The 26,742-nt window shown below is 37.2% G+C and overlaps 2 protein-coding genes and 1 long non-coding RNA gene across 6 annotated transcripts in view; 2 read left to right on the forward strand and 1 right to left on the reverse strand.

The window, feature by feature from the left end:
* The window catches only part of LOC139127174 (uncharacterized), a 66,735-nt gene extending 40,311 nt beyond the window's left edge, over window positions 1-26,424 (forward strand). For all 4 annotated transcript variants that reach the window (XM_070693088.1, XM_070693091.1, XM_070693090.1 and 1 more), the window contains 3 exons: window positions 9,226-9,452; window positions 10,135-10,240; window positions 24,907-26,424. In XM_070693088.1, the coding sequence (XP_070549189.1) occupies window positions 9,226-9,452; window positions 10,135-10,240; window positions 24,907-25,793 (1,220 nt within the window). In that variant the 3' untranslated portion in view covers window positions 25,794-26,424. The remainder of the gene's footprint in view (window positions 1-9,225; window positions 9,453-10,134; window positions 10,241-24,906) is intronic.
* LOC139127177 (uncharacterized) overlaps window positions 1-26,742 on the forward strand; it is a 272,426-nt gene that overhangs the window by 45,829 nt on the left and 199,855 nt on the right. The window lies entirely within an intron of this gene.
* On the reverse strand, window positions 20,133-26,548 carry LOC139127196 (uncharacterized). The gene is made up of 3 exons (XR_011550946.1): window positions 26,418-26,548; window positions 25,219-25,308; window positions 20,133-20,760 (listed from the first exon to the last, which is right to left on the reverse strand). It is a non-coding gene; the product is annotated as an uncharacterized lncRNA (long non-coding RNA).

Consider the following 26,742-nt stretch of genomic DNA (forward strand, 5'->3'; position numbering starts at 1 on the left):
ATTTAAGTCTTGGTCAGGTGTGATAGCAGGGTGGTCTTTCTATGCACAATTACAAGGGTTAAACGTGAATTGCATGAGGTTTGGAAGGTGTCGGTAAATAAACTAGTTGTATATCGGATAATCACTGGTATAGTGTTGAAAAACAAACTAAATGTATATGTCAATCAAACTAACATATTTTCATTTCCCGACAATATGCACAGCAAGGACTCGTGCTCACACTATATTAAACCCAGGATAAGAGGGTAAACTGTCCTTTGTAATTCTACGGTCTGATTAGTTCCGAGATGTAGATGGGCGGGTCTTCTGCCCTATCATGACAAATAGTATGATCTTCATCTCGGTGGTAGTGAAGTGTAAAAGATGATGTAATCATAAAATAATCAAAAAAGCAAAAATGATAGCGATAACAATATTGTAGACGTAAAATATTCACTTAGGCAGTTCTTGTAATAATGTCCCCTTCGGTATTCATTCAAGTATAGAATATAGGTCACTGCATGAGTTCAAGGTCATTGTCTTACATACATTGGACAAAGCATTGAAGCGGTACGTCGAGAGATATATAATACATTTATCGCAATATTTTCACCATTCAAACAGACAAAAATGATGAATACTTTTATTTTCACTGTACCGAAGAAAAAAAAACACAGAAAATAAAACATAACGAGGATGCCACATACACATAAAAATGCCCGCAGAGTTCGACATGGTACCATTTAACCCGCCCTGAATCACCCATACTAACTCGCCCAATACTCCATCTCGGCCGACATCAGTTTTCAAGAGTACCTGATAACTCATTGACGCCTGGTAACGCTGACTACAGTCTCTCTGCATGGGGTCTGCCAGACACACACATACATCTATCTATCTGCAATGTGTTCGTATATTAGACGATGTCACAGAAATATCGTTCTGTGATCATGACTCGCACTAATAATAGCATGCAGGCATGCACCCCAATCTGTGCCTGAGGCTGTATCAAATCATAGACCACCGAGGGTCTATGATCAAATGTACACAAACAGCACCACTGAATGGACCAACAAAGACAATTTATTTATTTCGAGGTATAACGAGAATGACATTCGGAATTCGCATCTGAACGCAAGTTCGGTAACCGTACCGGCCCGGTTTGGTCACGACATCCATATAATGATGACAGTCATATTTTGACGAGCAAGGAACAAAATTCATCAAAAAATGAACAGAAACCTATAAATATTAGGAACAGATTACACATTTGGTATATTTCGACAAGGAATGCGTTATATAGATGTAGGAATTTGTCGCAAAGTTAACATTTCAGAACATTGTGTAAGCAGACCCGTGTCAGGCGGTCATTGTGGAGGTCTCCACAAGTAACTTCGAAGATCAAGTGAAGATTATATCGCGATATCAAAGTTTACTCCATATAAATAATAAGCTGATTGCTTCAAAATCATTTGGCAGAGGCCTGCAGTGAGCTTGCGTACGTTCCGCCATGGATGTAAGCCTACAAAATCACTGAGTGGTACCACTAAGTTGCGTCGCTTGACAAAATGTCGACATGATCAGAGACTTTTAATGTACAGCTACAGTAGACACATTAATTCAAAATCATCAAAATGCAGCGCGATTTTTATCTAAAGAAGCACGGTCGCGTAGCGGCACACAGCCCGTCGCGTCGTGGCGATGCGTGCCGCGATAGCTGTAAACTACCTCAATATGTCGGTCAATTTATATTTGTCTTGATTATATCATGGTGAACGCGCCATCTGGATTGGTAGTATCTCTATCACTCTGTAAACACTACATTGCTAACAACACAAAACATAACATTGATGTCGTGTGATAAACGCATAAATATTTCTAGTTTAATCTGTGTTTACACCCACATTTTAGTTTGCTCAAAGTTTAATACCTACCATGTTCTGTAATCTTGAATGTACAGCTAGCTTCTGAGTCCAAACACTTGTATCAGCAGCATATTTTATTGGACTGAGCTCTATAACATGATGATTTCTTTATTGAACGTGTTCATTAAAGGGCCATTATTTGTAACTGTTGACCATTTTTTACCTCGACGATCTGACAATGTAAGAATTCAAACTACAGGAGGAGATATCTGTGTAATTTTGAGACAAAATATCGAACAAAACAACAGTTTTTAACGAGGTTGTTATGTTGACAATCATACAGTATTTGTTTTTCTATTTTCATTATGAGTCCCGCGAGGAAACAACATGTAAATGTTGATACCGTACTGTCCTTGTATTATAAGGTCGCATTCTAAACTGCCGACGATCGGACAATGTAAGAATTCAAACTACAGGAGGAGATATCTGTGTAATTTTGAGACAAAATATCGGACAAAACAACAGTTTTTAACGAGGTTGTTATGTTGACAATCATACAGTATTTAATTCAGTGTTCACTTTGAGTCCCGCGATACCTTACTGTCGTTGTATTACAAGGTCGGATATAAACTACCGACGATCGGACAATGTAAGAATTCAAGCTACGGGAAGAGATATCTGTGTAATTTTGAGACAAAATAACAAACAAAAGATGAGTATTTAACGAAGTTTTATGAAAACAATCATACAGTATTTAATTCTGTGTTCATTTCGAGTCCCACGAGGAGACAAAGTGTAATTTTTGATACCGTACTATGGATGTTTTACAAGGTCGGATATTAAACTGCCGACGATGGGACAATATAAGAATTGAAGCCACGGTAGAGATATCTGTGTAATTTTGAGACAAAATAACGGACAAAACAACAGTATTTAACGAGATTTTTATGTTGACAATCAAACAGTTTTTGTTTTTCTATTTTCATTATGAGTCCCGCGAGGAAACAACATGTAAATGTTGATACCGTACTGTTGTTGTAAGGTCGCATTCTAAACTGCCGACGATCTGACAATGTAAGAATTCAAGCTACGGGAGGAGATATCTGTGTAATTTTGAGACAAAATATCAGACAAAACAACAGTTTTTAACGAGGTTGTTATGTTGACAATCATACAGTATTTAATTCAGTGTTCACTTTGAGTCCCGCGAGGAAACAAAGTGTAAACTTTGATACCTTACTGTCGTTGTATTACAAGGTCGGAATATAAACTGCCGACGATCGGAAAATGTAAGAATTCAAGCGACGGGAAGAGATATCTGTGTAATTTAGAGACAAAATAACAAACAAAAGATGAGTATTTAACGAGGTTTTTATGAAAACAATCATACGGTATTTAATTCTGTGTTCATTTCGAGTCCCGCGAGGAGACAAAGTGTAATTTTTGATACCGTACTGTGGATGTTTTACAAGGTCGGATATTAAACTGCCGACGATGGGACAATATAAGAATTGAAGCCACGGTAGAGATATCTGTGTAATTTTGAGACAAAATAACGGACAAAACAACAGTATTTAACGAGGTTTTTATGTTGACAATCAAACAGTTTTTGTTTTTCTATTTTCATTATGAGTCCCGCGAGGAAACAACATGTAAATGTTGATACCGTACTGTTGTTGTAAGGTCGCATTCTAAACTGCCGACGATCTGACAATGTAAGAATTCAAACTACAGGAGGAGATATCTGTGTAATTTGAGACAAAATATCGGACAAAACAACAGTTTTTTAACGAGGTTGTTATGTTGAAAATCATACAGTATTTAATTCAGTGTTCACTTTGAGTCCCGCGAGGAAACAAAGTGTAAACTTTGATACCTTACTGTCGTTGTATTACAAGGTCGGAATATAAACTGCCGACGATCGGACAATGTAAGAATTCAAGCTACGGGAAGAGATATCTGTGTAATTTAGAGACAAAATAACAAACAAAAGATGAGTATTTAACGAGGTTTTTATGAAAACAATCGTACAGTATTTAATTCTGTGTTCATTTCGAGTCCCGCGAGGAGACAAAGTGTAATTTTTGATACCGTGCTGTGGATGTTTTACAAGGTCGGATATTAAACTGCCGACGATCAGACAATATAAGAATTGAAGGCGAGGTAGAGATATCTGTGTAATTTTGAGACAAAATAACGGACAAAACAACAGTATTTAACGAGATTTTTGTTGACAATCAAACAGTTTTTGTTTTTCTATTTTCATTAAGAGTCCCGCGAGGAAACAACATGTAAATGTTGATACCGTACTGTTGTTGTAAGGTCGCATTCTAAACTGCCGACGATCTGACAATGTAAGAATTCAAACTACAGGAGGAGATATCTGTGTAATTTTGAGACAAAATATCGAACAAAACAACAGTTTTTAACGAGGTTGTTATGTTGAAAATCATACAGTATTAATTCAGTGTTCACTTTGAGTCCCGCGAGGAAACAAAGTGTAAACTTTGATACCTTACTGTCGTTGTATTACAAGGTCGGAATATAAACTGCCGACGATCGGACAATGTAAGAATTCAAGCGACGGGAAGAGATATCTGTGTAATTTAGAGACAAAATAACAAACAAAAGATGAGTATTTATCGAGGTTTTATGAAAACAATCATACAGTATTTAATTCTGTGTTCATTTCGAGTCCCGCGAGGAGACAAAGTGTAATTTTGATACCGTACTGTGGATGTTTACAAGGTCGGATATTAAACTGCCGACGATGGGACAATATAAGAATTGAAGCCACGGTAGAGATATCTGTGTAATTTTGAGACAAAATAACGGACAAAACAACAGTATTTAACGAGATTTTTATGTTGACAATCAAACAGTTTTTGTTTTTCTATTTTCATTATGAGTCCCGCGAGGAAACAACATGTAAATGTTGATACCGTACTGTTGTTGTAAGGTCGCATTCTAAACTGCCGACGATCTGACAATGTAAGAATTCAAACTACGGGAGGAGATATCTGTGTAATTTTGAGACAAAATATCAGACAAAACAACAGTTTTTAACGAGGTTGTTATGTTGACAATCATACAGTATTTAATTCAGTGTTCACTTTGAGTCCCGCGAGGAAACAAAGTGTAAACTTTGATACCTTACTGTCGTTGTATTACAAGGTCGGAATATAAACTGCCGACGATCGGACAATGTAAGAATTCAAGCTACGGGAAGAGATATCTGTGTAATTTAGAGACAAAATAACAAACAAAAGATGAGTATTTAACGAGGTTTTTATGAAAACAATCATACAGTATTTAATTCTGTGTTCATTTCGAGTCCCGCGAGGAGACAAAGTGTAATTTTTGATACCGTACTGTGGATGTTTTACAAGGTCGGATATTAAACTGCCGACGATCAGACAATATAAGAATTGAAGCCACGGTAGAGATATCTGTGTAATTTTGAGACAAAATAACGGACAAAACAACAGTATTTAACGAGATTTTTATGTTGACAATCAAACAGTTTTTGTTTTTCTATTTTCATTATGAGTCCGGCGAGGAAACAACATGTAAATGTTGATACCGTACTGTTGTTGTAAGGTCGCATTCTAAACTGCCGACGATCTGACAATGTAAGAATTCAAACTACAGGAGGAGATATCTGTGTAATTTTGAGACAAAATATCGGACAAAACAACAGTTTTTAACGAGGTTGTTATGTTGACAATCATACAGTATTTAATTCAGTGTTCACTTTGAGTCCCGCGAGGAAACAAAGTGTAAACTTTGATACCTTACTGTCGTTGTATTACAAGGTCGGAATATAAACTGCCGACGATCGGACAATGTAAGAATTCAAGCTACGGGAAGAGATATCTGTGTAATTTTGAGACAAAATAACAAACAAAAGATGAGTATTTATCGAGGTTTTTATGAAAACAATCGTACAGTATTTAATTCTGTGTTCATTTCGAGTCCCGCGAGGAGACAAAGTGTAATTTTTGATACCGTACTATGGATGTTTTACAAGGTCGGATATTAAACTGCCGACGATGGGACAATATAGAATTGAAGCCACGGTAGAGATATCTGTGTAATTTTGAGACAAAATAACGGACAAAACAACAGTATTTAACGAGATTTTTATGTTGACAATCAAACAGTTTTTGTTTTTCTATCTTCATTATGAGTCCCGCGAGAACAACATGTAAATGTTGATACCGTACTGTTGTTGTAAGGTCGCATTCTAAACTGCCGACGATCGGACAATGTAAGAATTCAAACTACGGGAGGAGATATCTGTGTAATTTTGAGACAAAATATCGGACAAAACAACAGTTTTTAACGAGGTTGTTATGTTGACAATCATACAGTATTTAATTCAGTGTTCACTTTGAGTCCCGCGAGGAAACAAAGTGTAAACTTTGATACCTTACTGTCGTTGTATTACAAGGTCGGAATATAAACTGCCGACGATCGGACAATGTAAGAATTCAAGCTACGGGAAGAGATATCTGTGTAATTTAGAGACAAAATAACAAACAAAAGATGAGTATTTAACGAGGTTTTTATGAAAACAATCATACAGTATTTAATTCTGTGTTCATTTCGAGTCCCGCGAGGAGACAAAGTGTAATTTTTGATACCGTACTGTGGATGTTTTACAAGGTCGGATATTAAACTGCCGACGATCAGACAATATAAGAATTCAAGCCACAGTAGAGATATCTGTGTAATTTTGAGACAAAATAAAAGACAAAACAACAGTATTTAACGAGATTTTTTGTTGACATTCAAACAGTTTTTGTTTTTCTATTTTCATTATGAGTCCCGGCGAGGAAACAACATGTAAATGTTGATACCGTACTTTTGTTGTAAGGTCGCATTCTAAACTGCCGACGATCTGACAATGTAAGAATTCAAACTACAGGAGGAGATATCTGTGTAATTTTGAGTTGAAATAAAGGACAAAACAACAGTTTTTAACGAGGTTGTTATGTTGACAATCATACAGTATTTAATTCAGTGTTCACTTTGAGTCCCGCGAGGAAACAAAGTGTAAACTTTGATACCTTACTGTCGTTGTATTACAAGGTCGGAATATAAACTGCCGACGATCGGACAATGTAAGAATTCAAGCTACGGGAAGAGATATCTGTGTAATTTAGAGACAAAATAACAAACAAAAGATGAGTATTTAACGAGGTTTTTATGAAAACAATCATACAGTATTTAATTCTGTGTTCATTTCGAGTCCCTTGAGGAAACATAGTGTAATTGTTGATACCGTACTGTCGATGTTTTACAATGTCGGATTCTAAACTGCCGACGATCGGACAATATAAGAATTCAAGCCACGGTAGAGATATCTGTGTAATTTTGAGGCAAAATAACGGAAAAAAGATGAGTATATAACGAGGTTTTTATGTTGACAATCATACAGTATTTATTTTTCTGTTTTCATTATGAGTCCCGCGAGGAAACAATATGTAAATTTTGATACTGCACTGTCGTTGTATTACAAGGTCGCATTCTAAACTGCCGACGATCGGACAATATAAGAATTCAAACTACGGGAGGAGATATCTGTGTACTTTTGAGACAAAATAACGGACAAAACAACAGTTTTTAACGAGATTTTTATGTAAACAATCATACAGTATTTAATTCAGTGTTCACTTTGAGTCCGGCGAGGAAAGAATATGAAAACTTTGATAACTTACTGTCGTTGTATTACAAGGTCGGAATCTAAACTGCCGACGATCGGACAATGTAAGAATTCAAGCTACGGGAAGAGATATCTGTGTAATTTTGAGACAAAATAACAAACAAAAGATGAGCATTTTACGACTTTTATATAAACAAGCATACCGTATTTAATTCAGTGTTCACGAAATGTAGAACCACACTGCATGCACCAAATGAACACAGGGACTGACGTTTACGAGCCTGGCTACCCACCGTTGGTGGCGCACCACAACTGGACGTGCGGGTATATCTCCCTCGGCAATAAAACACGTGCGTGTTAAAAGTACTGCGTGTGACACTACCGCACTCGCGTGTATCATTACAACGTTACACGCATTTCACACCTTAAAAACTTGCGAGTACATGGAAAAAACTTTTGTCCGGTAGGGTATATCGGAGATTTGGCAGACCCGGGATGTCAAGATAAGAGACGCTTTGTGTAGTTTCGTCTTCGGATTTTAGAGTCCCAAAATCGCCAATATTAATATATATCTGGTTAAAACCGGCGATAGTAGGCTGACTCAGCATGTCAAGATACGAAACGCATTGTGTGGTATCGTCTTGTATCGGTATCAGAGTCCCAAAATCCCTTATTAAAACAATCATCCTGAAAGAATTAGAACATAACGTTGTATCTTTTACAGATTTTAGAACTCGAACGACTTTCTTTAGCCACTGTCTTCGAAAAAGCTGTTCTGTGGGAAGACGGTAAAAGCTGACTCCGTTTGTTCTTCCTTGAGTGATTTTTGCACTCAACTGAACAACAGTTAATTATTTTTTATGCTACTGAGCATTAAAGAGTCGTAACGTGCAGAACTGCACTCCTGTAGTCATAGACTCCAATGCTTTGGTAGGCTGTCACACACGTTCATGTATCGCCGACGCGTCACGCACGCTCCTCCCATGAGCCCTTTCGCGCCCATTGGATTCTGAGCTCATTTCCATAAATGTCGTCTGCTTCAACGTCTCTTTTCGTCGCGCCGTAGTCGTAAGAGCGTGCAATTATGTTGCAAATTTGAGCTGCATTTTATTCAAGGGTGATTTTGGGAGGGATAAACGGTCAATGTCGCTGGACTTAGGTTTCCCTTTAACAAAAGTATACAAGTATACACGTTAACTGGATGATCAAAATGTGATATATCAAAATTATGATGAAATCTGGAATTTTGTATTTTTAGGGCAATTTTTGCTTTTTTTTTGAACAACAAAATTTGTTCTCCAAAACTGCTCATCTGATAGCTTTGATATTTAGTATATATATATGTCTAGGGGTTGTGATATAGGCGATGAAATTTAGGGCAATTTGGCAATTTTAATTCAAAAAATTTGGTTCTTAAAAAGTATCTGTCTGATACTTTGATGTTTGGTATACACTGGCTCCTAGGGGTAATCTAAATATGATATATTGAAATCTTCAATTCTTCATTTTTGCAGCTATTTTTACCATTGTTGGTCAGGCTATACTGAAATTAACTAGCAAAGATTTCCACCTTCTTCATCAACACATGTGTCACACAAATTGTTATTCTCTACATAACACAGCAGAGCTGTATAAGCCACTGGGTCACTTGTTTGTAGTTGGGAATCATTTGGTATGAATTACAAAAACTCCTTAACTTGGTGATTCTTGCAGCTCCCAGTTCAATGCCTCAGCAACCACCACAACATCACCATGAGATGTCTACTGGTCACATGATGCAAGTGTCTGCAGCTACAGGTTCACCCACCACACCTGTTGTGTACTCCCAGGCTCAGCAGATGCCATACCAAACTGCTCAGCCACATACCCAGGGGACCACAAAAGGTCAGATGAGACCTCAGCGCATACAAGATCAGCCAGAAATACAGCATACACAAAAGGTTGGTGGCAGTTGTTGTGTCAGATTAGACTTTCCACAAGTGTATTTACAGGGCATCCTCCATATATGTAAATGTCTGCACTAATCAGTAGGAATATTTACACTACTATTACAAATCAAAATTAGTGTCCCTTTATGAAAGCTATTCTATGAGCAGAGAGTCAACATCTTGCTAAGTGTAAAACTACAGCACTCTGCCCCCCTGGCTATTGAATTATTTGTAGCACACATATTTGGCCACATGTTGCTACACTGATAACAGCTCTCACATTATGAAAATATTGAGTTAGGACAACAAAAGAATTGCGATATTGTTCCTCTACAGTAAATTTGATATTGATGCACTTTGATTGGCTGCAAAGATATTCAGATACTTACCACTTTCTTCAATGTTCTCATTATGAGCAACCAACTTCCAGTGCACCTCTGTGTTTCTGTTTTGTTGTGATAAAAATAATCTAAGATATTTTAATGGCGATTTACTCTGTGTTCAATGTCTAGTCATGACAAAACACACTCTATTTAAAAAATAAGAAAAAAATTAGTGTCAACACCCTATCAACAGCAGACACCAGCTGTCTCTGCAGCTGTCATTTTTCATTTATTTTGTGTTTATTGTTCTTGAACAATGTCTTTTTATCTGCTCTGTTTGTTTGTTTGTTGTCTGTGCATTTCATCTGCAGCCCAAAAAGTACAGATCATCCCCACAAGGACATTTGACATCACCTCATCATCAAGGGAAAAAACCTATCCCTCAAGAAATCCAGACCTCAGCCACTCAAATCTCTGGTATGTAAATTTTTAGCTCAGCTGTCAGCAACACAGAGCTTATCTAATAGGTAGATGTGTGGCACTGACTATAATCAATAACATTAAAATAAAAAGAATTTCAGCTTTCTTCCAACTTATTTGACAATTTTTGATTGCTGAGTCTTTTGTCAGGTGAAGCACAGCGGGGGGCCAGGAATTGGAGTTAGCTGACCAAATGTTTTAAATTTTGCTCACTTATGCTTGCTCTGTTCTGACCGTTTGGTCAACAAACCCAAATTTTTGGTGACACAGTGCTTCACCTGATACAAAATCAAGCAAATGAATACCAACACAAATTTTAGGTTATAGGGTTAGTTCAATATTTACAGCAATTATTCCTTTTTATTCCAGGTACAATATCATATATCTCACATTTTATTCACTTAATTTGTTGTCATGTACCGGTACAAACTAACCCAACAGCAATGGCCATATTTACCCCTTTTCAATATAGCCGTTGCCAAAGACGGCACACTGTTATACCTAAAATATTGTTGTTCAAAACGATCATCACGGATGCTTTCCTTTCAGTGTTCAACAGTTGCGTGGATGGTAGATGTCACAGACGCTTCAATTTAAGTGTCTGCTCCATCATCTTTGTCTGAAACCAGGGTTCACCAACTTCTGGCGTTAATGATCCGAGCAGCATCTCCCCCTGTTTACATTCATCAGCCGTACCACATGCACATGGCTCCAATGCACCTTTGCCCCTACATCAGTCCAGCTGCCAATGCACCACCCTATATGCTGTACTGGGTATTGAAATTAGGCTGCAGTCACAAAAAAAAAAACCAGCTAGGGGGAGGGGATGGAGGAATTCAGGGGGAATTCAACAATTTGAGGGTCAGAAGGAGGGGGACTTGAAAGTTTTGCTCTGCCTGGGGGGGGACCTGAAAATTTTTTGTTCCCCCTTTTTACAATTCCATGGTTTCATTGGTAATTCAATTAAAATTTAATAATAACAATTTTTTATGTCATTCAATTGTTCTAATGTTAGTAATAATTAAACCAGATCTAGAATCATTTCATCGTATTTCATTACTTTTGACTCGAAAAAATCTAAAAATGTATGAATTTTCGTAGGCCTAGTTTTTCAACATTTCTGTGCAGTACATCACATAGAGTTTCTTGCAGTCTCAGGACACATGCTACAGCATGCTGAAATACACAATATTCATTTTGTCGACTAAAGGCTGCATATATGAATATTGGGTGATAATTGAATCAGAGTGCAAACTGAAAGTCATTTGTCAATGATACAAATGCGTGGTACATATTCACAGACTGTGTTGGCAAGCTGAATACTGAACAGTTCACACACTGTAGGAAGTAAAAGAAGAATGCAGTTGTATACACTGAACAAAAATGTTGTCAAAATTACCAATGTTAATACAGCTACTGCTCTGTTACTACCTAGGGGCAGTGTCACTGTCACTGCATACCGGCAGTGTCACTGTCACTGCATACAGGCAGTGTCACTGTCACTGCATACCGGCAGTGTCACTGTCACTGCAGACCGGCAGTGTCACTGTCACTGCAGGACCGGCAGTGTCACTGTCACTGCATACCGCAGTGTCACTGTCACTGCAGACCGGCAGTGTCACTGTCACTGCATACTGGCAGTGTCACTGTCACTGCGTACTGGCAGTGTCACTGTCACTGCATACTGGCAGTGACAGCAGTACGCAGTGACAGTGATAGCTCTGACTATGAAGTACTGAGCTGAAGAAGAGTTCAGGTCAATTGTGACATTCATGACAGTAAAGTATACTTGCATACAAGATCAGGCCAGAACACAACACATGGAAAACAATGAGACTTGAAAGTTATCAAGGATTTTTGAATTCTGACATATGAGAATAATCAAATATTAAAGAAAAAAATGTTTGACTAAATTATTTAATTTCACCAAATTTACCGTTATTACGCCAAAATTTCATAGGTAATAATGTTTATTTGATGGAATATTCATACTTCCAGTATAATTTTGTAAAACTTATGAGTACCATCCACTGTAGCCAGGAATTCACAATTTACATACTCTCTCATGATTGTCATTTTGTGTGCTCTTCAGCAGGTGCCATTAACCAATTTTAAATTTAAGAATTTGCCTTGGGAATATGGCTCCACAAACTGCTAATAACAGGTAGTGTTGAACATCTGTGAGCAGAACTGCCCAATACGTTTAATTTTTCTTTGGAGGGGGGGTTTGAAAATTTGATGATCATTTAGACAGGGAGCACTTACAAATTTTTTAGGGTATTGAGGGAGCAGGGTTCTGAAAAAATATTTCAATCGCGATTACTTCAGGTCCCCCCACCGCCCCAACCCCCTCCCCATTGTTATTTGTGAATTCAGCCCTACAAAGGTTGATGGGTAACTGAATCATTTTATATGTCAAACTATGACTGAGGTGATGACATTCAGGGAGCCCAACTTCACTGGGTGAATGTATAAACTACATGTATGTATGCTGCATGACTGAACCATTCAGAGAATGTTGCGCCCTCAGTGGTGCATCAAACTATGAAATGAGGGCCATTTGAGATTTTATTGCATGAATTGTGCAATGGCGCCCAAGAATTAACACTGCTTTCCAGTAGATTTGTTACGTCATCAATTACAGAGCTCATTGTATCCTTAATCTGCCTCCGAGAACATTACTTGCCATGAAGACCATTTGGGCGCATCAGCGTATGGTGGTAGAAGATACAAATAATGAACAGGGGCTGTGAGAGAGTTTATGTTATAGCAAATTGTCAATTCAGTTTGGAAGCTTATTTTCACATACATTACTGCTGCTACTAAAATCGTCTCCTCGGTCCAGTAAATCTGTAGAAGTGCATGTTTGGACCATTGTAAATTCCTAAAATTTAATCCTTGGACCATGTCAAATTTGCTAAAATTGGACAGTCACTCTAGGAAAGTCATCCCTCTCTACAATTTCCAGATTTATAAATTCAGGCCTTGTTTTACATTGCCACATTTAACTTTCAAATTTGTCACAGAGTGTTAAATTTAAATCTTTCAGCCAGTTTAAAATTATTGTATCCTGCAACAATACCATGATATATTCTTAAATTCCACCCTGAACCGGTTTTAGTGATAGGACTGATCTATGTCTCAGATAATGGACTCACAGTTTGCTGCCATATCAATTGCTTTTCATATTGTACCTTACAAATGTATTTCCATATTCCATGTTGCACGTGAAAAACTAAGTCCATATTTTTACAAGCTGATATGCAAATTAGCCAAAAACAAAATTAATTCCTGTGTCTTTGTAAAACACATACAGGTCATCTCTGTCATTTGTTTCCCCATTACTGATATTGCTAAAATTGTCTTCATCGCCCTGTAAGATCTGTTCAAAGTGCATGCTGGGACCACTTAAATTCCTACAATTTCATCCTTTGTCTGGGTCAACTTTGCTAAAATTTGACCCCGGTTCCAAATTACTTAAAGTCCCAATATCTACAATTTGTAGATTTTCAAAATTCTACCCTGGGATCAGTTTCACATTGCCATCTTTAAACTTTCAAATAGTCTGTTTCATAAGTCAGGTCCATGACATACCGGTATGTACCAACATCAGTGATTGATGGTTCATCTGGTAATTAAGGTCCATTTGCTTTACTCTGATTGGAGGGGACTAACTTCTTCTAGTAATGCATGGCAAGAAAAAGTCAAATAACAGGGAAAAATAGACAAAATGAGTGGGTCTTTGAGGCATTTGGCGGGAAAATCTCATGGCTACGCATAGGGACATACTGGGAGATCCTGTGAACAGTCATGGCAGAGATCCAATATGGCTTAATGTATAGGCCTACGGGTGGTGCTACGCAAACTTCGTTGTTGTACCTCCTGATTGCCGGCAAGGTGTGAGTTCAAATGAGATAATCCCACAAAAAGACCTGTGAAACCTGTCCTTCGCTTGACTTGATACCTGTATCCTGCACAACACCAAGGGGGCAAGCTTTAGTGGAGTCAGATTATCCAAAGCCAAACAGGGAGTGCTATATACCCGGTTCTCTCGACACCAATTACGTTCATACAGACCACGGAACACTGATTCTCCTTGTTCAGCTGTTGCAGCGGGCATTGCTCTGCGAGGTCTAAGATTTCTGTGGCTTGCATTCTTGTCAATTGGACTCCTGTTGGGCCCCTTGAAATAAAGCTCTCGTCGTTTCCAGTGATAGACCCCGGTCATATTTCATAGTGTGTTGGGGTTAATGTAACACACGTACAGGTATTAAAGTGTTCTCAAGTACGTTTTAGCGATAACAAAAGCCAAGCCCAATTCAGGAAAATGATAATCAAATGTGATCTCAATACAGCGTGTAATTCCTGTTAAATATTCAGCCGTTATTTAACTCAGATTAACTGACCTGTTATTGCATGTGAACTTTGGTAAGTGGGAATGTTTGTGACAGACCGGCCGCACATTTTAACTAGTGGCAATATCACAACTATTGTAATCAACCCGTAACTTAGTGTGGCGGCCTTGGATATGTTTACAACAGGGGGACCCCTCACAAGCATACGCAGCACGACAACCACTGCCCTTTAAGCTGCAGAACATAAATCATGAATCGTGGCACGTGAATTGTGGCACATGCATGGCGCTTGAATTTTACCCTCTCTTGTCCTAAAACAAAGGCAAGAACATCAAGTAGGTATACAAGAATTTTGCCTCAGATTGTTGACTACAGTTCACATTAATGCTAGGAACAGTAACTTATGAAGAAAGCAGATTTGATGTGCTCACAACAACACAGGACATCTTCAGGACAAGAGGAATGTGTGAATTCTGGGCCTATAAATCAGTAACCAGTGTCAGTATAGTGACTCACCATTTAAAAAAACAACTTAAATTCATGATGATATCTGTGAATTTAACAGAGATAGGTCCAGAGTTGAATCTGAGGGAATTACATGTTTGTATCATGTGTTCTGTTGTCACTTCAAAACACAAGCTGCCAGAATTTACTCTGCTATCAACCCTGTGTTGAAGCATATGAACACTTAATGACTGTCCCACTTGCAACTTGATCTTGTGTCGAAGACAAACACTTTATTGGGAAAAGTGACAAAATGTGAACAGTGTTCAATTGTCACCCACTCACCTCTGAACTTTGACCTCATTGCATGTACTGCAGTGATCATAGCACTCTTGTAAAATTTCACCATTTCATTCAATTGCTGGTAGAATAACAGAAACCAACATGTTAAAATTCTACTGCTTACACTGTCCTTACCCAATTCACAGATCTGCAGGCAGAGAGTGGCTGGCATTGTGTTTTGTTTACTTTCCATTTGCTAATGTAGCTCAGAAACAGTGTCCAAAACTGATTATATTTATCATGCATCAGATGTCGATTGACATTTATCATAAAATATCATATATTGGCTGATATTTTATGGTAAATGTCACCAGAATGGAGAGATATAGGCATTGGTATATGGCAAAGGTGTTAATATTGAAAGACCTGACAAAATTGGTTGATGTCAGCTGTGATATCACAGTGGTGCTGTGACATATCAATTGTGCTCGGGTCAAGGGTCATCACCAAAGAACCGCTGAAAGCAATTCTATAGACTATTTTGCTAGTTTACTATGACACAGTCACCAATCTATAAAGTCTATGGAAATCTTGTATGACATGATGTTATCAGATCATTTTCCACTTAGTATTACATGCAATGTTGCTATCTTGCCATCGTGTGACTCTAGTAGCTCAGATATTCCCTATTGCAAACCAGGGTTGAATTTAAACTGGTCTAAGGTCAGCATCAAACAACGTGACTTGTACACTGCTGTCTCAGACAGACTTCTTGCAGATATTAATATTCCTACTGATTCACTATGCTGTAAAGATATTCACTGTAAAGACAAGAATCATGCTGACAGTATTTCTGATTTTTATGACAATATCATTAATAGTTTACATTTTGCTGGCACTCGAATAATCTCAAGTACAGAAAATAGTAAAGGATGTGCAGTTGTTGGTTGGAATGACCATCTAAAAGAGATTCATGAAATTGCCCGTGACGCATTTAAATTATGGCGTGAGTCTGGTAAACCCAAGCATGGTCCACTGTATGATTTTAAACGTTGTACTCATGCTCGCTTTAAGTATGCGTTACGGGCGTGTCGAGCTAATGAAGAGCAAATGAAAGCAGATGCTATGGCCAAAAATCTTTTTGGTGGAAATCACAAGAAATTTTGGCACTCCATTAATAGTAAAAAGTGTTCGTCCAGGCCAAACAATGTGGGTGGCTGTACTGGCGAAGCTAATATTGCTGATATGTGGCGTAACCATTACTATGGCGTTTACAACTCAGTGAATACGACACATGACCAGAAGTTTGTGTTAGATGTTGTTGAAAAGTGTACTCTCAAAAATGATTTCATTGTTTACCCCAGTGACATTAGTGATGCCTTAGGGAAACTACAGGCTGGTAAATCTGCTGGCCCTGACTATCTCTCAGCTGAGCATTTTATGTATGCTAGCAGTAAAGTTTCCATTTTACTCAGTATGTGTTTTACGGCGATGTTTGTGCATAATGTTTGCCCTAGTCGCCTTTCCGATACTGTTTTAGTTCCCATCATAAAGGACAAAAACAACAATATCAATGACAAAAGTAACTATCGTCCGATTGCAGTTTCGACAGTTGCTTCTAAGCTTATGGAATTAATTTTACTTAGAAATATTGAATGTTATCTTGAAACGTCACATTACCAGTTTGGTTTCAAATCTGGTCACTCGACCGATATGTGTGTCTTTGTACTTAAAGAAGTAATCAATTACTATAGAAAGCATGGTAGTAATGTCATTGTCACTTTCATGGACGCCTCCAAGGCATTTGACAGAGTCAACCACTGGGTTCTCTTCAAAAAGTTGATTGATCGCAAAGTACCAGTGTATTTTGTCAGATTTCTCCTGAGATGGTATCGATCTCAACAGACTTTTATTCGCTGGGGTGCATGTACCTCCAGTGGTTTTACTGTCTCCAATGGTGTAAAGCAAGGTGGGATCTTGTCACCTAAGCTTTTTAATATCTATATTGATCATTTGAGCTTTATGCTGTCTAATTCCAAAACAGGTTGTAACATTGGAGGACTTTTCGTCAATCATTTAATGTATGCTGATGATATTTGTCTGATTAGTCCTTCTGTCAAGGGAACTCAGAAGTTAGTCAATATTTGTAGTGACTATGGTGATACTCATGATATTTTGTTTAATAACAAAAAGACCAAATGTATGTGTGTGAGATGCGATTCATCCATGATTCGTCACATTCCTTCTGTGTATCTCAATAGAGTTAAATTAGTATTGTCACAAAGAAGACACATTTGGGTTTTGTTCTCAATGATCACTTTCGTGATGATGACGATATCGAGCGACAGATGAGATGCTTTTATATATCAGCTAATATGCTTATGAGAAAATTTTCTCGATGTACCTTTGAAGTCAAGAGTGTTCTTTTCAAAACATATTGTTATCAATTGTATGGCGGTCCAATTTGGATGAAATATTCTGTTAATATTATGAGGAAATTGAAAGTTGCGTACAATAATGCTGCTCGTCTTTTATTGGGTTATGATAAACGTAGTAGTGCAAGCTCTATGTTTGTATCTAACAGAATCAATAACTTTGATGCCTTGCTAAGAAGGCAAATTTATGGTCTAAAGCAAAGACTTCTGAGAAGCAGTAATGATATTGTACGATGTGTGTATGACTCATTATATTTAAACTCCGAAATGATAAAGTTATGGAACAAGCTTCTTTTTTTATAACTTAACCAAGCTGTGTATATTTATCACCAGATTTTCTTTTGTTGTTATATGGACAATGAGTCCGAAATAAAGTCTATAATAATAATAATATACTGTCGCTGATTTAGCTCGCAAAATAATGAAATGTATTAGTCTTTGAATAAATCAACTTTTGCCCACTGTATCATTATGACTCAGTCTATACTCCTGCTAGCTACCTCTACCTGGACAATATCAAAACATGTATTTTCAACCATTTTCCAGTTAGCCATCAACAGTCTCTGCAATGTTTGCCCTTTTGTGTAAAATGTATAGTGAGTACGCTGGGGTCAAAAGTTCAAATTCAAGCAGAAACTGATAACAGCTCACCAATAAATTGTTGAAAATACATGTCATCACAGTGAGTTATCAGGAATAGGAGATAAGTCGTAAATAGTAATAAAGTAGGTACAGGTTGATCTATTCAAAGATTGACCTATGTCTTTATTTTGCAAGCTAAATCAGCGCTATTGCGATCAGTGTTGTACCAAACAAGTCTATGGGATGGCTCGCAATGGTTCTGTGGCAATGACCTTTGACCTGACTGCAGTCTATACACCACAGCACCGCTGCCATATCACAGCTAGGCTAAGGTCAAATATTGCAAATCACCAATAGACTTTTCAAAGAAACAGTTACTTACCAAGAGACTGTCTTCACAACATACCTAAACGATCTCTAAAAGTGTGACACCATGCCAGACAGATATCTGGAAAAATTTCACAGTTGAAATCTGTATGATTAAAATGGATGAAAGCCACATAACGGAACAGAGTCAATGCAATATTTTATGTTTGTACTAAGGGAGTGTTTGGTTATTACAGGGGTGGGCTGGCAAAATCCATGGGGGGGGGGGGGATCATCATGTATTTTGCATTGCACAGAGTGGGGGGAATCATGTATTTTGCATTGCACAGAGTGGGGGGAATCATGTATTTTGCATTGCACAGAGTGGGGTGGAGTCAAGTAATTTTCAAACAGCACAGAGTTTGGGGTCGCTTGATTTTCATAAGTAGCCATCAAATCAAAGTTCAAAAATATTTTTGGAAATAAAAATGACTCTCTGCATGATTTCATTCTCACATTCCTGGCCACCAGGAGTGTGGGATTGATGGTGGGGGAAAAATCAATCCCCCACTCTCAGAAATCATCCCACACTCTGTAGTATATATTACACGAGCTCTGATTTGATTGTAAACAGCCTTTTGTTCCACTCCCAAAATATTATCCTATGAGTAACACACAGACCGGAACTATAAAGTAAGCAGGTCAGAGTACGGGGCAGACGACAGCGTTGTCATGATTTTGGAAAATGTTGTACATTGTTGGTGACCCAGGGTTGGTGCCAGACTAAAAAACTGCCAAATCTTCCAAATAACTGGTGAACATAGACCACTTTTTTCTGTTAGACATCTCATCTATATCAGACGTTGAAGTACCGGCAGAGGAACTCACCATAGAGTTTGCGTTAGTGATACAGGATACTAGACGGCCATAAAGTAGGATAGTCGTACAGTTAAACCTGTTTAACTGTACTGTAGCCTGAACAGTTAAACATTCAATGTTTCTGGTGTAAATTTAACGCATTTTGTGGTCATGTGAGAAAAAGAATCTCACACACCAAGGACCTGGAAAGATTTCTCACACTCGTTGGGGATATTTTGTCTTACACTCGCCTGCGACTCGTGTGAGACAAAATATACCCAACTTGTGTGAGAAATCAGATCCCAGGTCCTTGTGGGTGTGAGAATCTATAATTCTCTAAAGTCATTTCACTGTAAATCTGAATTACTTCAGTATATATACTATCTGCCGCATGAATATCTTTCCAAGACAACTCTATACAGGCTTGTCTTCTTGTAAATTGAGCTTGATGAGAGCAATGAACAATTCCTATCAGCCTTTGGCTGAGGTATTAAAAGCAATTGTCCCACTGACCAATAAAAAAGTGGGACAACATACAATTTTTATGAGACAATATACATATGTTAAAAGTCAAACTGCAAATGTGAACCTAATTCTATGCATGTAAAAAATAAAGGACTCATATCATCCATCTTAACAACTGTTTTATTAACACTCAGAACACATACACTCAGTACACATCTACTGATAGAGCATATCAGTGTCTTTTAGTGAAAATTTTATGAGAATGTTTTCTTTCCAGTGTGAAAGTGCACTGTTAAAGTTGAACTTTTTCATTTCAGTGCCCTCTACCGTAATAGTTGCTAGTGTGTCCTGCCATTCAGCACCAAGTCTGTTTCTGTCATAAGTTATTATGTTGTTTTGCACACTGAATCCCCGTTCACAGTCAGCAGAATGGACTGGCAAAGTCAGTGCTAGGGTGGCTATCTCAGTCAGGCTAGGAATTATCTCTATTATGTGTGTAAATAAAAGACCACAATTTAGCAAAACTATCCCTGGTATACTGCTGACACAACACAAGCTGCTTAATCTGGTTCCATTCTGATCTAGTGTTCATTGCATCCACAATGTTGACACTCTCCTTGCACTGGTCTCCACAGTCACCACCACCAGGGTCATTGTGTTTGGTGCATCCATAGTGGTCCACTAGCTGATCAATCTGCTCATTGCCCCAACAGTGAAGTTCCTCTGAGTTGAGAAAAGACAGTGGCCTCATGCCAAGTACACTGAAAGCAGACACCAGGTCTTTACTTTCCTGCAATGTATAAGGATAAGGATAAATTACACAGATAGTGACAGTGACAGTGACATATTGGACTCAGAGCTTTTTTTGCCGAGGAAGAGGATGATGATGTTGTAATCCATGAAATTGGCAGCAGCACAAGTGATGAAGAACTTTTTGAACCTTCCGCGACACAGTATACAGTGTTTACAAGTTTTGGAAGAAGAGCAGAATGTTGGAAAAAGTCTCTTTTCCACTGATGTTACATTGTATCTAAACACCAGTAATGGCCAGTGTTACAATTTAAAATTGGGTCTACTTACTCTAAAGCAATTCAGGGGGTGGGGTGGTTGCTGGGTGGTGTCATGAAATTTTTGTCATCTCAAAAAGGAAGGGTTCATCAAGTTTTTAATTTAATTAATTCATTTTTTAGCTCCCATAGCCATATGTATATATGGCAATGGAAGCTATTCTTATAGGCTAGGGAAATGTCTGTATGTATGTATGTCTGTATGTCTGTATGTCTGTCCGTCAACATCAAAAACTCCAAAACCGCTGCATATTCATCTTGATATTTGGTGTGTACATGGATGATGGGCTGTAGATGAGATTTTGTTCAAATGAAGTTGTCATTGCCCAAAATATGCAAATTAGTGCCAAAAAAGGCGTTTTTGGTAAAAATCTTCTTCTTCATAACCGCTGGTCAGACAGCTTTGATATTTGGTATACAGGTCCCTAGGGATAACCCAACTCGGATTTGTTCAAATTGTGATGAATATGCAAATCTGTATTTTAAGGAATTTTTTTGTCATTTTTGGTCAAAAATTTATTTCATCAAAACCGCTTGTCTGACAGCTTGATATTTGGTATACAGGTCCCTAGGGATAGCCCAACTTGGATTTGTTCAAATTGTAATGAAATAAGCCAATCTGTATTTTTAAGGAATTTTTGTCATTTTTGGTCAAAAATTTATTTCATCAAAACCGCTTGTCTGACAGCTTTGATATTTGGTATACAGGTCCCTAGGGATAGCTAACTTTGATTTGTTCAAATTGTGATGAAATATGCAAATCTGTATTTTTAAGGAATTTTTTTGTCATTTTTGGTCAAAAATTTATTGTATCAAAACCGCTCGTCTGTCAGCTTTGATGTTAGGTATACAGGTTCCTACAGATAAACTTAATATGATATACAGAATATATGATGAAATCTGCAATTTTGTATTTTTGGTGCAATTTTTGCCATTTTTGGTCAAAAAATGTGTTTCTCAAAAACTACTTGTCTGATGCCTTTGATATTTGGTATACAGGTTCCTTGGGGTTCTCTTAGTGTGATATAGTGAAATTTGATGAAATCTTCAATTTTTGTATTTTGGGTCAGTTTTTGCCGTTTTTGGTCAAAATATTTGTTTCTCAAAAGTTACTCATGTGATAGCTTTGATATTTGGTATACATTTTTATACATAATTATGATGAAATCATCAATTTGTATTTTTGCAGCTAATTTTGCCATTTTAGGTCAGGCCATCCGAAATGAGCTATCAAAGATCTCAACCTTCTTCATCAATACATATGTCACAAAACGTTGCTCTCTACATAACACAGCAGAGCTCTGTCGACCATTGGGTCGCTTGTTAGCTCCCATAGCCATATGTATATATGTTTACAAGTTTACATTTTATTGAAAATCTCAATAGCCACTGAGCAGATTAGATGAAAAATTAGCATGTAAGTACTTTGGGCTGACCTGAAATGATTGTGCACATCTTGGGTCAGTATCTTGGACTTGCTATTTTTCATGAATTTTTTTGTAATTTTCTCCCATTTTTGGTCAAAAAATCTTCTTCTCTGAAACCACAAGTCTGATTGATTTGAAACTTGGTTTGGAAGTGCATAGGAGTGACCTTTCCCAATCTGAGCAAATCGTGGTGAACTTTGCATATTTGCATTTTTTGGCTATTTTTTTCATTTTTGATCAAAAATTTTTTTTAACTCTGAAACCACACGTCCGATTGAGTTGAAACTTAGTGTAGAGGTTTTTACGGGTGACGTCAGTAAGATTTGATCAAATTCTGGTGAAATTTGCATAATTTTATTTTATTGGGGGAATTGTTTCTATTTGTGATAAAAAATCTTTTAGCTTGATTTTAGCTTGTTTTGATAACTATATTTTTTTGGGGGGGTTTCACCTATTTGAGACTGATGCATAGGAAGGATTTGCTGGCCCAACCCCGGCCCTAAAAATTGAAGGCTCCCTAAGGTTATAGAAATATGTACATGATCTGGGAACTGGATAACATTATAGGTGTCTACTTGTGATGCACAGTTCTTGTCAACATGACCAGAAAATTCCAAGAATATTGACTTCAAAATCACAAACATCATTGATGGTCAGTTTGCAAAGCCATTCCGGCCAAGGAGTGTAGCCATCTCATCATTTCCATGTGAATTGTTTGATTTGGTAATTTGAGTTGGCTCTGAACTTCCTGACTGTGGGCTGGTTTTGTGCTTGTCTGCATTAGAAATCAGTCTGTCCTGGGCATCGGGCAAACGTATTTTTCAGGCCCTGATACTAAATGCTGACATAGACGTCTTGCTATGTGATATGTAGTTACCCCTTTAATTATTGCACATGACACTTAGCATCACCAAGCCTTTGATTCAGGTGCCTTGTCCAGTTTCATTCATTGTAAGCCATTCTCTTGGACTCATTGTCTTACTAAGAATAAAAACTGTTACTATGGTTACTGGTAATGCTTTAAGTGTATTAATGTATTGATACATGATTACAAAGTTTACTTCAGTCTTTAAACTTTTGTAAAAGAATCTTTGTGATATTTTAACCCTTAAAGGAGTTATGAAGAAAAGCATAGTTTGAATATTTATGTTGCCATGGTTACTTGTTTTCACTACTGTACAAATGTATTGATGTACAGAAGAAAATCTTGGTTGAAATGACAAGAAAGTTCAAACAAAAATTCACTGAAACTTAACATTTAACATTTACCATATATTAACACTAACTAATCTCCAGTGGAACAATACAGAATTTTTACTTTGTGATAAACTTTAAAACTTGTTGACAAAATAAGAATTTTTGAACAATAATTGTAAAACATTGCCATGGATACCAGCCTTACAATCTATAAGTCTTTAAATTCATTAAGAATCATTAGAAAGTGAGCTACAGTATGTCAATATTTTCTGGAGAATAGATATTTCAACTGCTAATGTCATAAGGAAAATGTTATATTCCATTTTTAGCAAATGGAATAAATTCCGTTGCCATGGCGACTAATAATACTGCAGTGCAGTAATGCATTGCCACACAATAACCGATTAACTTCAGTCTTACAACTTTTGTGAAAGAATTTTCATTTTACTTGAACAACAAAACAAGGCTGTGAAAAGAGCAAATTGTGAATATTTATGTTGCCATGGTTACTTGTTATATATTACCATACTCATGCATGAATACATAATAAACAAGCTACTGTCCAAGTGTGATCTTTGGCGAAAAAATTTTGGAGCTACTGCATAAAATAGAAAAGTTATAAAGAAAAATAAAATATTTTGAGCCATTGTCATGAAAAATGTTGCCATGGTTACAGTAATAAGTGAATGAATTCATATAATTGTAAATGATAGGTACATGGCTAAAATTATAGAAAAGTGCTAAATTGGAAGAATTTGAAATTTAGTTTAAGAAATTGAAAATATATGACAAAAATACTTATTTTGCCTACTTCAGCTAAAAATGTTGCTATGGAAACTTTACAAAATGACCAATTATTGAGAAGAATTTGCTAGAAAAATAATCTTAAAATAATTTAACTGAGTTTTCAAAAAAATATGGGGCAGTGAAAAGATTTTGAATAAAAATATGTTTCTTTTTACAGCAGAACAAAAGGTAGGCTGTACTACAATGCATTCAACATTTTCACAAATTTGACCTTTGACCTTTCTGCTAAAAATGTTGCTATGGTAAATTTGCTAAATGACCAATAATTGTGAGAATTTGTAAAAAAATTAATATTATACTTTAATGTGAGCTTTCAAAAATTCATATGTGGCAATAAAAAATTGTTATTATGTTTATTTCTTTTTACAGCAGTAGGAAAAGTAAGCTGTGCAACAGGGCATTCAATAATTTTCACAAATGTGACCTTTGACCTTTCAGGTGACTGGTCAGTGACATTGGTCAATGGTCAACATCAAGGCCAAGGACAGAAGTTCAAGTTGCCAAGTGGTTTAGCCTTCCACCGTGATAAACTTGTGGTGTGTGACACTGGTAACAATATTGTACAGATATTGAACAAAGATTATACCTGTGACAAAGTCATAGGAAGCTTTGATGGTCAGTTTGCAAAGCCATTCCGGCCAAAGAGTGTAGCCATCTCACGTTTCAACCACTATTTCATACTTGATGATGAAAATAAACAAATTGTTGTTTGTGATGAAAATGGTAAAATTATCAAAATAATTACTCTACCTGAAAACATCAAAGTAGTCTGGGACATAGCTCTGATGGATGACTTTGTTTTGGTCACTTTGAGTTTGACCTCTCTGGACATCACAAGACCTGAGGACAGAGATGATAGACTGGTCAAGTACACTCAAAGTGGAGAGTATGTCAAAGATGTCAGTGGTCAAACTAGTGTCCAAACAAAATTCTATCGGCCACACTCTGTGGCTGTAAACAGCAAAAATGTCATCATGGTTTATGACTATGGCAATGAGTGCATCAAGTGTTTTGACAGCGACCTGAATTTTTTACATCAATTCGGACAAAGTCAGCTACAGACACCAAGGACAGAATCAGTGACGACTGGATATGGATACATGGCTGTGGATGAAGATGATAATGTTTATGTTTGTGGTTTCGTCAGAGTTCAGTCTACTGGTGACGTCATCAAAGAATGGATCGTAAAATATGGATGTGATGGAAAGTTTATCTGTGATCTTTTCAAAGGTCATGTGAGTTTACCCTGGTGCATTGCAGTCATGGGTGATAAAATTGGTGTTGTAGAGTTGAACAGTGACCAAATCAAAGTATTTTCCAAGTAGATAAAATACACCAACATGAAGTGTATGTCTACATGACATCAAAATGTCAGAATTTGGAGGAATTTTTTGAAAGGAATAATTTTGTGAGCGTTGAAGTTTGAACGCATTGCATTGACTTGACTGCATTGTTGACAAGGATGTCATGGCAACAAGTTGATTGCAAGGTTATTTTTACAAATTTAGAAATATGGTTGTTGACAAAAACTGTGATTTTTGTCAGTCGATCCATCTCAGGGATGTTAGAAATCCAAAACGGAGATGTTTTGTGGATTTATCATCAACAATTTTGACCAATTTTGTCATGGAGGTATTTGACTGCCGTTGTTCACAGCATACCCCAATGACAACATTGATCAAAAATGTTTGTTGATATTTAAATATTGGCGTTATTTTTCATTTTGAAATTGAAATTTTGGATCGGACAGGCTTAGAGATATAGTCGCTCACCTCTTTTATATGCCGATGAAACATTCTTTCACATTTTGTGAAATTTTCGCCGAAAATTTGGTCAACTTCTACAAGGGGTTGTCTTCAGGCAATAGTACAGATACACCTTCCATCACATCGCCATAAATATCGGGCGGAATATCAATTGTGTGTGCAAAATAAGATGAGATAAAATACCTGCATATCTGATGATGTTAATTTTGTTGAAATCTGTCGATATTTCCATCCGATGGAGGAAGATTACTCCGATTTATGGTTTATAAACAACGACTTCAACCTTGGCGATCAACGCCATTCTAAGTTCTAAGTTCAAGAACTACGTTGAGGGCGTTGTATCCAGGTCGATCTCACTATGTCGAGAGAGGGGTCGACTCAGGGCATTTCTTCGTGTACTGTACAGACTTTTATAGGGTAGTTTTGATACATTCACAGTGCTTTCTTCACAAGTGTGTCGCTTTTTACTTGTATTTTCAATAGTTTTTAGACAGTTTAATAGTGTTCT

The sequence above is a fragment of the Ptychodera flava genome, unplaced genomic scaffold (genome assembly GCF_041260155.1).
Source record: "Ptychodera flava strain L36383 unplaced genomic scaffold, AS_Pfla_20210202 Scaffold_29__1_contigs__length_4469600_pilon, whole genome shotgun sequence".
Lineage (NCBI taxonomy): Eukaryota > Metazoa > Hemichordata > Enteropneusta > Ptychoderidae > Ptychodera > Ptychodera flava.